General features: G+C 38.7%; 1 protein-coding gene across 1 annotated transcript; it reads left to right on the top strand.

Moving 5' to 3' along the window:
• The first annotated feature begins 65 nt into the window (after nt 1-65).
• Nucleotides 66-6,510, top strand: LOC125215255 (retinoblastoma-related protein-like). The gene is made up of 19 exons (XM_048116620.1): nt 66-215; nt 342-449; nt 895-1,002; nt 1,142-1,266; nt 1,361-1,457; nt 1,557-1,603; nt 2,276-2,474; nt 2,778-2,844; nt 2,931-3,107; nt 3,185-3,378; nt 3,472-4,315; nt 4,424-4,586; nt 4,678-4,750; nt 5,065-5,241; nt 5,317-5,436; nt 5,510-5,654; nt 5,779-5,897; nt 5,968-6,083; nt 6,165-6,510. The coding sequence occupies exons 2-19, from the start codon at nt 360-362 to the stop codon at nt 6,325-6,327; spliced, it is 3,024 nt and encodes a 1,007-aa protein (XP_047972577.1). The 5' UTR covers nt 66-215; nt 342-359; the 3' UTR covers nt 6,328-6,510.
• Nucleotides 6,511-12,613: the final 6,103 nt, after the last annotated feature.

Consider the following 12,613-nt stretch of genomic DNA (forward strand, 5'->3'; position numbering starts at 1 on the left):
ACATGTCATGGCCATCCCATGCCATGTGTTTTCCCGCGCGATTGGAGCTAAAAGGGTTTTATTTTCCTCTTAAAGCTAAATAAAAAATTACTAAAAAAGAAAAAAAAGGAAAAGCAAATCTCTCTCTCTATAGCGCTTGTTTTTCTCTCTCGTTGAGATAAGGGAGGTGCATCAGGAAATCGTTGCGGAAGGAAGCAAACAGCAATTCAGCTGAGGTTATTGTTTTCGCTCAATTTGATTTATTGTTCTTTTTTGGCTACTTAATTAGGGTTTTGTTTTGGGTTTGGTGAAGTGTGTGTACTGGTTTGTAATTGTTTCCCCAAATTTTTGTGACTGAATAGATCGGAGATCTGAAACACATGGCTGAGCTGAAGATGATTCCGAGCCCTAATCGTGATCGAGATGGAGGTGGAACCACCATTGAAGCTCGGTTTGCACACTTCTGCAAGGTCTCTCCTTTATTTTTTTTTACCATGTTTGGTTTTTAATTGTTTGTTTTTGTCGTTTGCTTTTCCCATTCCTCATTCTCGGCTGCAATGTGTGTTCGTCTGTGTACGTGTATGTTCGTTTTCTTCTACTACTGTTAATGTTGTTTATGAATTTTTTTTTACCAATTATGTGAGAATTGGTTCATCTGCTTTATAAAGATTATAATTTTAACATGTGGTAAATTCGATGTATTCTTTGTTTAAGATTCGTGCTATTTTTTTTTTAACAAATAAAAAGTTGTGGGTGATTTTAGATTTTTGTTGTTTCAGTTGGAAGTAGTTGTGTATATCATTTATGCTTAGGTTAATTAAAGTTATCATGTTTTTTGTATTTCAGTTTTCCTTTCTTGGCCCTTATGCCCTTATGTTAACGGTTGATTTGCTTTTGGCCGTACCTCATAATCAGGATGATCTGGCCTTAGATGATGGCGACTTTCTGGAGCAAGCCATGAAGTTATTTGGTCAAAGCAAGAGTCTACTGTTAGCTAATGTATCTGCCATTGGAACTGGGACGGTGTGTAATAAACCACCCTTTCCTTATACTCCTGACATTGACTATCTGCTTGTTCATTTTTTTTACTGAATTTGGTAATTTTCATTTTATTCTTAACATGTTTCGTAATTTCAACTAAGTTGATATTCTATGTTATCAGCTGGATGAAGCGGAAAGGTATTGGTTTTCATTTGTCCTCTATTCAGTTAGAAGGCTCAGCGAAAATGTTGGCCCCAAGGAGAAGGGTCTCAATTTATGCCAGATACTGAGAGCAGCAAAGCTCAAGTATTTTCTTTTTATCTCAAGCCCTTGTCAATAGTTGGTTTTCAGGAATTTTGTAGTTGCTGCTCATCAGGAATTTTGTCATTTTTCCTTGCAGCATTATTGAATTTTATAAAGAACTTCATCAATATCTAATCAAGGTCGGATCAATTTTGAGTAACCTGTTTGGTGAGGATTGGGAGAAGAGGCTTGAGGTACTTAATGATCTGGGGTGTATTATTTTATCATTCTTTCAGTTTTGGTTGTATTTGTTTTGGTCTCTGTGGTTGTGCCTTATTTCTGTTTTCCATCAGGCAAAGGAATCACACACAAACTTTGTGCATTTGACCCTATTGAGAAAGTGAGTACATCCTATTCATCACAATTCATGCTATTGCTTCTTATGTAATTTTAGCATTAATAACTTACTTTTTCTATAACTGAATTGTCTTATTTTGAGTATATATAGGTATCATAAATCCTAGATGTTCCAGACATCTCTTTATCTCCCATGCCATTTTCTGTGGAATAGATTTTTGCACTACTCAGTTATTGTTGTGCTCATGCTGTTTATGCATTCTAAATTCATTCTGTTGTATTCTTATTTAAGTTTACCAGCTTCTGGAAAATTAATTCCAACCTTGTGTGTTTCTACTAAAAGAATTATTTTTTTTGTCAACATTCAGTTATTCAAAAGACAGAAGGACAAAATATATTGCTACCATCTCAATGTTTATCTTTGAATACAGTTTTCAGTACTATCAGATTATATATTCAGCGCCTAATTCACATAAAAAAATTATCAAAATTGGCTTTTCAATATGTCATTATCATTATTCTGCCTAGTTCTGTAATTGTGCTTGATGGTTGTCTACATGAATCTATAGAATTTATAATTGCGCAAGTATTAATTGATGGCCAGTTGCTAAAGGGGCAAAAGACCTAATCAACCAGTCTCTAATAGCCAACAAACTGGCCTTGATTGATTAGTAATTCTTTAAACTAATGATTTTTTGTTGACTATTGTTTACAGGAAATATGAGCGTGCATTTAGGGATCTTTTCTCTATAGTTGATGCTGATGATAGCAAACAATTAAATGTGGCAAATGTATCTGGTCATGGATCAGATTACTACCGATTTGGATGGTTACTCTTTCTGGCCCTTCGTGTACATGTGTTCCGTCTCTGCAAAGACTTGGTATCATGTACTCATGGCCTGGTTTCTGTCCTGGTCAGTGGTTTTAAGCTTTAATTACGAAACTGAATGGTTAGCCTAGAATTCAGATTAAGTATGCTATTATGGCATGTACTACAATCTGTTTCTTTCAACCTTATATGCATGAAAATGCAATTATAATTTTGCTCAAAAGCTCCAAAACAATGCAAAGAAAACCTTTTTTAATACTAGATGATAAGTGTATCAAATTATGGGTGCCTTCTACACGATTAGTCATGCTTTCTTCAGACTCAGTATATCAAAGTTAACAGTAAACTCCATTTATGAATGACTACCTATTTCTGCAACTGTTCACAGGCAATACTCTTAATACACATTCCTGCTCGCTACAGAAACTTCAATCTTAATGATTCTGACCGCATAGGTATATTGTGTAATACATTTAGGCTGTGGGTTCTTGTTATGTATTGTTTCTTTGTCGAATGGTCATATTCTGACACTTGCTTACAGTTATGAAAGGCGACAAGGCTGATCTCCTTGCATCACTTTGCAATATGTACGACACTTCAGAAGATGTTCTGAGGCAAACTTTGGATAAAGCAAACAACTTGATAACTGATATATTGAAGAAAAACCATCGTTTGGCTTCTGATTGTACGCCTGAGAACTTGGAAAATATTGTTACAGGTTGGTCTAGCATTGCTTGATATTTATTCTAACGGACTGTTAATTGACAATTTTTTTTTTCTCATGGCCAAATATAGATGGTTTAATCTATTTTGACGATTTGATGGATGAATCTTCTTTACCATCAAGTGTGAACTTGCTGGAGAAGGATTACGATTCTGCAACTCGAGATATGGATGGATTAGATGAGCGGATTTTTATAAATGACAATGATAGCTTGCTAGTTTCGGGCAGCTTAAGTGCTTTAAACATGAGTGGATCTGGGACAAAGGTTAGTTTCTTGTTAAAATTTTGAGTTTTAAAATCACGGAGTCTGTTGCTAAAGCATTAACTTTTTATTTTTATTTTAAATTATACCGTTCAGAGGAAAATTGACACAATGTCCTCCCCAACAAAGACAATTTCAAGTCCATTGTCCCCTTACCGATCTCCTGTACGCCATTCCAATGGTTATGCTGGTGGTGGCATGTCCAAGATGGCTGCTACTCCAGTCAGCACAGCAATGACAACTGCAAAATGGCTATGTTCTGTTATTGCTCCACTCCCATCTAAACCTTCAGCAGAGCTAGAGAGATTCCTTCAATCATGCGACAGAGATGTGAGTGCTGATGTCACTAGGAGGGCTCAGGTAATACTTGAAGCCATATTTCCAAGTAGTGGACCTGGGCAAAATGCGACCTTGATGGACAACATATGGGCTGAACAACGTCGAATCGAAGCAATGAAGCTTTATTTCAGGGTTCTCCAAGCACTGTGCATGGCTGAGTCCCAGATTCTGCATGTGAACAATTTAACTTCTTTGCTGACCAGTGAGAGATTTCACAGATGTATGCTAGCATGTTCGGCTGAGCTTGTTCTTGCTACACACAAAACTGTAACAATGTTGTTTCCAACTGTTTTGGAGAGAACAGGAATAACGGCCTTTGATCTTAGTAAGGTGATAGAGAGCTTCATCAGACATGAAGAAACTCTTCCCAGGGAACTTAGAAGGCATTTAAATTCTCTTGAAGAACGACTATTAGAGAGCATGGTTTGGGAAAAAGGCTCATCGATGTACAACTCCTTGATTGTTGCAAAGCCAGCCCTTTCTGCAGAAATAACTCGTCTTGGCTTTTTAGCTGAACCTATGCCGTCTTTGGATGCAATTGCCATGCACATTAACATGTCAAGTGGTGTCTTAGCCCCCACACAAAAGCATGACAAAATCGGTAAAGAATTATCAGATTTTGTGTTGTATTGTCTTGAGAAAAACTACTTGTTTGAGAATGATTCTGCATTTTTGGTAAGTAAATATTAATATGTGAAATGATATCCAGGTCAAAATGTAGATATTCGTTCACCAAAAAGAGTGTGCACTGAGTACCGAAGCGTATTAGTTGAACGGAACTCATTCACATCGCCAGTCAAAGATCGCCTCTTGGCCCTAAACAACTTGAAATCTAAGTTTCCAGCTCCTATTTTACATTCTGCATTCGCCAGGTATTTGCACCAAAGGCTATAGATGCTAGAAAGTCAGATCCAAATTTTGTTATATTTGGCTTGACATAACTAATCTTCTATTTGTTTTCAGTCCTACAAGACCGAATCCAGGTGGTGGAGGAGAAACATGTGCTGAAACAGCAGTCAATGTTTTCTTCAGTAAGGTAGCTTGTGCTACTGTACCTACTATGTTTAAATTTAGAAAAGCCAGTTTCATATGCATGATTGAGACACTGTCATGGAAGCTTCTTAAGAGTGAAAATGTGGGGGATGAAGCATGCTCTTCTACTTTGTTCAGTCAGTTGTGCATTTGCTAGTAGTACTTTAATATGCACATCAATCATTGCTGGAGGGGTGGTCAGAATTTGAAAGTTTTGAATCACTCTATACCTGCCTCGTGGCATGCTTGTGACAGTTTCAAATTGATTCTGTATTTGGTTTTATAGATATAAGTTTGATGTTTAATACTGTTTCCCAGATTGTGAAGCTAGCAGCTGTCAGAATTAATGGGATGGTTGAAAGACTACAGCTTTCACAGCAGATAAGAGAGTCTGTCTACTGCCTTTTCCAAAAGATCCTCGGCCAGCGGACAACACTGTTCTTCAGCCGACACATTGATCAAATTATCCTTTGCTGCTTCTATGGAGTTGCTAAGGTCTGCTTTTGATGCTTTAACTGGCTGATAGTCATCCACTCTTTGCTCTTCTCTGACATTCAGTCTTTCATGCAGATTTCCCAACTGAACCTGACCTTCAAAGAAATCATTTTTAACTATAAAAAGCAACCTCAGTGCAAACCCCAAGTTTTCCGGAGTGTCTATGTTGATTGGAAAGCTCCTCGCCGAACTGGGGTATGTCGCTTTTGGCTCGACCTCTTGTTTGAAAATAGAGTGGAATTTAAGCATTTTCTTTATTTTGAAACAGAAAACAGGCCCTGATCATGTTGATATCATAACATTTTACAATGAGATATTCATTCCTGCGGTAAAACCTCTTCTGGTTGAGCTTGCTCCTGGTGGATCTGAACAGGGTGGTTCTCATGCTTCGGAAGCCAAGAATAACATTGATGGTTAGTAGTGTTAGCAAGTTAAATATTTATACTAATCTCTCCGATGGCTGTTAGGAGTCAGAAAACGAAAGCAATTAAACCAAGAATATAGCATTAACTTGGGTGTTTTTTCCTGGCAAATTAGGTGCATTTCCAGCACCAGCATCACCTAAACCATCCTCATTTCCAAGCCTTCCCGACATGTCACCTAAGAAAGTATCGGCGGCTCACAATGTTTACGTCTCCCCATTGCGATCATCAAAGGTCTGGAAAAAAAGTACATTTCATCCCTCCCCTGTTTTTGCATAACATTTCACTAACTGATAATTTGCAGATGGATGCATTAATATCACATAGCTCAAAAAGCTACTATGCTTGCGTGGGAGAAAGCACGCACGCGTACCAGAGCCCTTCGAAAGACCTGACTGCTATCAACGATCGCCTGAACGGGTACTTGGGGTTTGGGACTAATAAACAAACTGACACACGATATATTGAATTTTAAATAGTGGTGTTGTGTTTGGCTTTCAGAACTAGGAAGCTGAGAGTTGCTCTCAAGTTCAACGAAGAGGAGGGCGGATTGGTGAGAGGGACGGGGCTGGTGACGGACTCTGTGGTTGCCGACAGCCTGTGCATCCAGAACGGTAAGCGTGTGTTGACGCCGGTGAAATCCGAGCAGCAGCCGGAGTTGTAAAAGTATTTTTATGGGTTTGTAGATAGTGTGTGACTAACCATGGTTAGGTAGTAGCTTAGGTAGTGTGATGGGGGTTTGATGAGCGGTGAGTTATTATATTATGGCTGCCTCTAACCCCAGGGTGCTCTGCAGATAATTTCTCATGCTTTTCACCTCTAATAAAATTTTGCATTTTGCTTCCAATTTTTTCTGTTTATTTATTTAGTATTATTATTATTTAAAAAGTTATGTGGGTCATTTAAAATCAAGGACAGTTGTATGCATATTGATTAATTGATAACGCATTTTAGGTGATTATTTTCTTTAGAGAATCATTTATTAATTATCCAATAATGAAAAACAAGTGCATGTATATTATTTGCAGTTTTGGTAACTTGATGTAAAATCAATAAAAATTGCAAATTTGCATCTTCATTATGAGTAATCAGTTCACTAATCATTCATTCGTATTGCCTCATAAATGAATCCATAAAAAGCATTTGAGGAAGATTTCTTAATGAGGAAAAACAAATAATTTTCTTATATAAATGGATTCATAATTAATCGACTAATCGACTATTTATTGGGGTATAGAACACCTTACATCCATTTTCATTCAATCCATCCCATTTATATCAATTTTCAGTTTTCAAGATTCATGATTTTACATCAACTTTCAAATTATAACATGTGACACGAACTTTGATTTTAATCTATAATAATAAAATTAAAATTTAATCTTATTTAAGTAACGGAAATTTAATGGATTCATCTTTTTGTCAAATAAAGAATTGATGTTGCAGAAAAATTAATACAATAGGCAAAACAATAGTCACCAACTTAATTTTAATTACGCATAGCTATTTTATTTAATAAATTGTCTTTTAATTAAATTTTGTTATACAATCATTCTTTACATTCTCGCACCATATTTTATCACTTCACGCTACAATCTTCGTCTTTAAACCCTTAGAAGTCACTTTACTTCCCCCTTCATCTCTTTCGAAGGCAACGACTACTAGATCGAGATTCCACCGACTCACTTACTCACTCCCTCTAACTACTTCCAACCCCTCTCTCTTAGTGCCCCACCTCTTCACTCATCGCCAGACGCTCGCCCTTTCTCCTTCATATTGGCTTGCCAAATCTGGTCGTACACCAACCCTTCCTCCTTCCCTCGCAGCCTCATCGTCTACAATAATGCCTATAACGTGATATTGTTAAAGAGAAAGAAGACTAACACAGAGAAATACTATGTTTGTCTTAAATAATGACATTTATATTATTTAACTCTAACTAGCATATACTTACAATAAACAAAATTGATGATTACGTACTGATTTTGATTATCCAATAATACCTTATCGAACTATTACCATTTTGTGAAAACATCCATTTGTTTTTTATTGTTATTTAGGAAAGAATTTCTTTCCATATTCAATTCAATCAAACTAATATTTACCATTTTCTAAATCTTAGAGCATCTCCAATGGTAGGCTAGCCACCGGCTAGCCGATTGACGTGGCTAGCCGATCGGCTAGTCAAACCATTGGAGTAGGCCAGTCGATTTTCGGCGAAAAAACCGGCCAAGGCTAGCCGATTGCGTGTGGCTGGCCGATGCACTGGCCGCCATTGTGGCGGCCCGATCGGCCAACGACGATTTTTAATTTTTTTTTAAAAAAAACCTATATAAACGCGATTTTAGTTTCATTTTCATTTGCACCGCTTGTTTTAACGAGTTTTCTCTCTCTCTAACTTTCTGTACAATAGCATCATCGAGCGATGAGTAACGCGGGTGGTAGCAGTGGTGGTAGTGGTGGGGATGCTGAGGAGTACGAACGGAGGATGAACGAGGCTATGGAGGCCTACATGAACCGCGAGATGGAGCGGTACATGCGTAGGGTGTAACAGCAGGCGATACCTCGCCCTCCACCGGTTATCCACCGCCGAGCGGTGATTGATCGGGATCACGCCGCTGCACATCAGCGGTTGTACGACGACTACTTTTCAGAGAACCCGCGGTTTCCCGCCAACATGTTCCGGCGGCGTTTTAGAATGCGCAGGGAGTTGTTTATGCGTATCGTTGGCGCATTAGAGCGTCGATATACGTGTTTCCGCTTCAGGCACGATGCGGTTGGCAGACCCGGCCACACCCCTATTCAAAAGTGCACGGCGGCAATCAGGCAGTTGGCCTACGGAGGCGCGGCAGACATGTGGGATGAGTGCCTCCACATCGGTGAGTCGACGGCCCTGGAATGTCTGAAGAATTTCTGTGGGGGCGTGATAAACATTTTCGGTGAGCAGTACCTTCGAAGCCCTACTCCCGAAGATTGTCAGGAATTTGATGCAGATGCACGGGGAGAAGCATGGGTTCCCCGGGATGTTAGGCAGCATAGATTGTATGCATTGGGAGTGGAAGAACTGTCCGACCGTGATAAGGCTAATTTCATTCATCGGTAATATGCGAAAAATGTTATAATTTGCTGGGTCTAACACGTTTCCTAAGCCAGGTGTGTGAAGAAAATCGTTAGATCAAGGAAGTACTGAAGGAGATGGTCTAGCGAAGGAAAGGAACGAAGTGAGCAGGATTTACAAGGAAAATTGGCGTGACAGAGGAGTCAATAGCTGAGGGCAACAAAGTCTTATCCATACCTCGCTGGGCCCCACTCAAACGCCTATATATAGAAGAGCATGCAACGCAAGGATTATCACTTTTTTTCTTCACTCTTCTTAGCTCACACACATTACACACACTTGGGAATGGGAGATCTGGGGTAGTCGGGAACGGAAGGTTACTTTCTTAGAAATTTCGTGGTTGGCAACACCGTCCGAGTGTGGACGAAGATACAATTCCTTTTAATTTCAGTTGTTTTGCTCGTTTTTACCGTCGAACTTCACTTTTGGGAGTCGACCTTGCTGTTGATGATACTTATTTGTCTTTTCGTTTGTTGATCTGCGTTTAGCAGTTAAATTTCAAGTCAATTTGCATAGATCTCTCTGCTGTTAGTTCATTTCTTCAAATGTTATGTCGATCTCTGTTTATTTTGATGTTGTGGTGTTTGATATGGAATTTGGTGATAGATCTGTGGTTATTTGAGTATTCGGAGTTCCTTGTTTGAATCTGACGTGATGAAGAGTTTCTGTTGGTTGGAGTTCGTGTCGGACGCTTGGATCCGGAGTGGATTTAGCGTCTGAGGTTGGATTCGACGTGTGGAAAGATAGTTGTTAGATGGATTCTGTTTTCTTCTTGTTTTGTTTTTTTTTTTTTTCTTTTTTGCTTCGTCTAGAGTATGCAGATCTGTTTAGTTCTTCGTTGTTCATGCATTAATTTGATTTAAATGTCAGTTGCTCTGTTTTAATTTCGCTTATGTTGAATTTCTTAAGAGTTTTACGCAATTTGGTTGTAGAAAACGATGTCGCTGTTAGTTAGTACGAGAGTTAGTTATTCTGCCAACTTTTCGTTCGTACTTTGCTTTTTCAGTCATGGTCCCCACAGTAGGTTCATTTCTTAGGTCCAGTAGTGAAGCAGTTTTCTTAGATCAAGTGTCGAGCAGTTAATTTCCTTTACTACGCTCTTTCATGATTTTTGCCTAGGTCTAGCTGTTAGCTTAAGAATTTTAAAGTTTCCCAAGTCAAGTTAAATTTATTTTTCCTCAACCCAAGAAAATGCGTGGCAGCAGCCAACACAAAAAAAAAAAACACTCCCAAATCCTTGAACATGAATATTACGCATCCTTCTCTGTGGGATCGATCCCTACTTCCCTATACTAGGTTTAGTAAAGTGGTTGAGGGTTTTTGAAAAAGTGCTCTGTGTGTCCGACGACCGGGATTCCTTTGCGACCAACGAGTTCCTAGACCGCGTGATCTAGTGGACTTGCCAGATCTAGGGAACCTGTTATTTCCTTCTTTTGAACACACGCAACACGACAACCTTTTCAGACTGCCTGGAAGGGGGCCTACACGACCGGCTACAAGTCAAAGAATCCCACGATAATCCTCGAGGCCGTAGCTGATTACGAAATTTGTGGATCGGCATGCGTATTTTGGGATAGTCGGGTTGAACAACGACCTGTCCTGAACTCGTCTCCCCCTCTTCAACGAGAAGTGCCGGGCGTCGGTCCGGCCTGTCTTATTTGTGGCCAACGGCAAGAATCGGCATGATATGGCTACTACTTGGCGGATGGGATATACCCTCGGTGGCCCGTCTTTGTGAAGACGATCAGGCACGCAAGTGATGAAAGGAATGCCTACTTTGCGGAACGACAGGGAGTCGGCGCGCAAGGACGTGTAGCGCGCATTTGGTGTGCTCCGGTCTCGATGGGCGGCAATTAAGGGTCCAACGCGTTTGTGGGATGTCACATGCGTATCCCAAATAATGTACGCCTGCATTATCCTGCACAACATGGTCGTCGAAGACGAAGGCGTACAACTGACTAGTTGGGCCAATGACGATGAAGCCGGTCCAAGCCACGGAACGGCCACCCCTAGTGTACGACAAGTGGTACCTCTCGATGAAGCCGGCCGCCTCAAGGAATTTGCCAACATGCGCCAAGTGGATGCTCATATTCAACTCCAAAAGGAGTTAATTGAAGAGTTCTGGGCACGGAGGATTGCACGGCGATAGTTTTTTTTTCTTTATTATGTACCTTTTTAAATGTAATTTTTTTTTTTTTATCTATGTACCTTTTTAAATGCAATTAATGAGGTTTCCCGTATATGTCTCGTAAATTTAATTCCGTAATTTAATCGTAATTTTAATTCCGTAAAATGTAGTATATTTTGAATTATTTTTTTTGCGTCTGGCCTATGGGCTGACATAAATCTGATGTGGCAGGTAGATTTTTAGTGCTGCTGACGTGGCAGGGAGAGAGAGTGGCTGGCCTAATAGCATTGGAGATGCTCTTATATTCCCAATATATTCCACTTTGAGAGGATAATCCAATATGATCAACTAGTAAAAATTTAGAGTAAAGGCCCAAAATGGTCCTCGACATATGACGATTTTATGATTTTGGTCCATAACATTATCTTTTGAATTATTTGGTCCAACACAAATGAAAACGGACCAAATTTAGTCCTTTTTGGACGGTGCCGTTTAAAACTAACAGTCAATGGCTGTTTAAGTCAATTTTGACCAAATTAAGTTCTAATTATGTTTTATTAGAGCCTAAATTATAACCTAATAGTATTTTTTTTTCTGAAAATTTTAAATGTAAAATACTTTTAACTACAAAAAAATACAAAAAAATGCAAAAAAATCAAAAAATACAAAATAAAAAAATTTCTCTTTTCTCAATATAGAGTTACGATGAGTAAATAAAACTAGTACTACAATTTAGGAGTAGTATATTAAATTTCAACTTAATCATAAATAAATTTAAATTGCCTCCATAGCTCTACTACGCAACCTACAACCAATTTACACAAACTGAAACCAATTCCACGAAAACAAAAATAGATCAGCACAGATTCACACTGCCGCTGTTGGTGGGATTGTAGAATCTTGAAGGCGGTGAGATTTTAGAAAGAGAAGGAGGAAAACAAGCCGAGAGGTGTGAGTTCGCCGTGGAGAAAAAAAGCAGGAGGAGGAGATGGCCTCTACGTGCCGTGCGACGGCAGCTACGACGGCCGCACGGACGGCAGAGTGAGAGAATCAGCGACGGGAGTGGGGAAGAAGAAGGAGGCGCCCCCCCTCCTTGACAAATTTTTTTATTAGGGTTAAGTTTATTTTCAGCTTTTTTAAATAACATCATCTTCTTTCAATTTGTTTTTTAGAATAATAGGAGTACTATATTATTTTTAAAAAATTAAAAAAATTCTAATTGAAAATAAATTCGGTCAAAATCAACTAAACAACCGTTGACTGTTAGTTTTAAACGGCGCCGTCCAAAAAGGACCAAATGTGGCCCGTTTTCAATTGTGTTGGACCAAATAATTCAAACGATAATGTTTTGGACTAAAATCGTAAAATCGTTATATGTTGTGGACCATTTTGGGCCTTTACTCAAAAATTTACTAATAGTTTGAACATATTACATATCCGACTACTAAATTATTTTATTCTATAACAGGTAATTATAAAAAAATCACGATACTATATTTCTTTTAAGGGAAAAAAAAAAAAAGAAAAATAAAAATAAAAACTCATAGAAGAAAAGGAAACGAAGAACAGAAACAGCTTCTTATTTTTCCACAAATGGAGGAGCCGATGCTAACAATATCCTCAATTTCACAAGGAATTAACAGCTTCCAGCCAAAATTCTCCGTTACTATGACGAATTTGATCGAATTTGATTCCTCTCCGATG

This window comes from Salvia hispanica, chromosome 3 (assembly GCF_023119035.1).
Source record: "Salvia hispanica cultivar TCC Black 2014 chromosome 3, UniMelb_Shisp_WGS_1.0, whole genome shotgun sequence".
Taxonomy (NCBI): Eukaryota; Viridiplantae; Streptophyta; class Magnoliopsida; order Lamiales; family Lamiaceae; genus Salvia; species Salvia hispanica.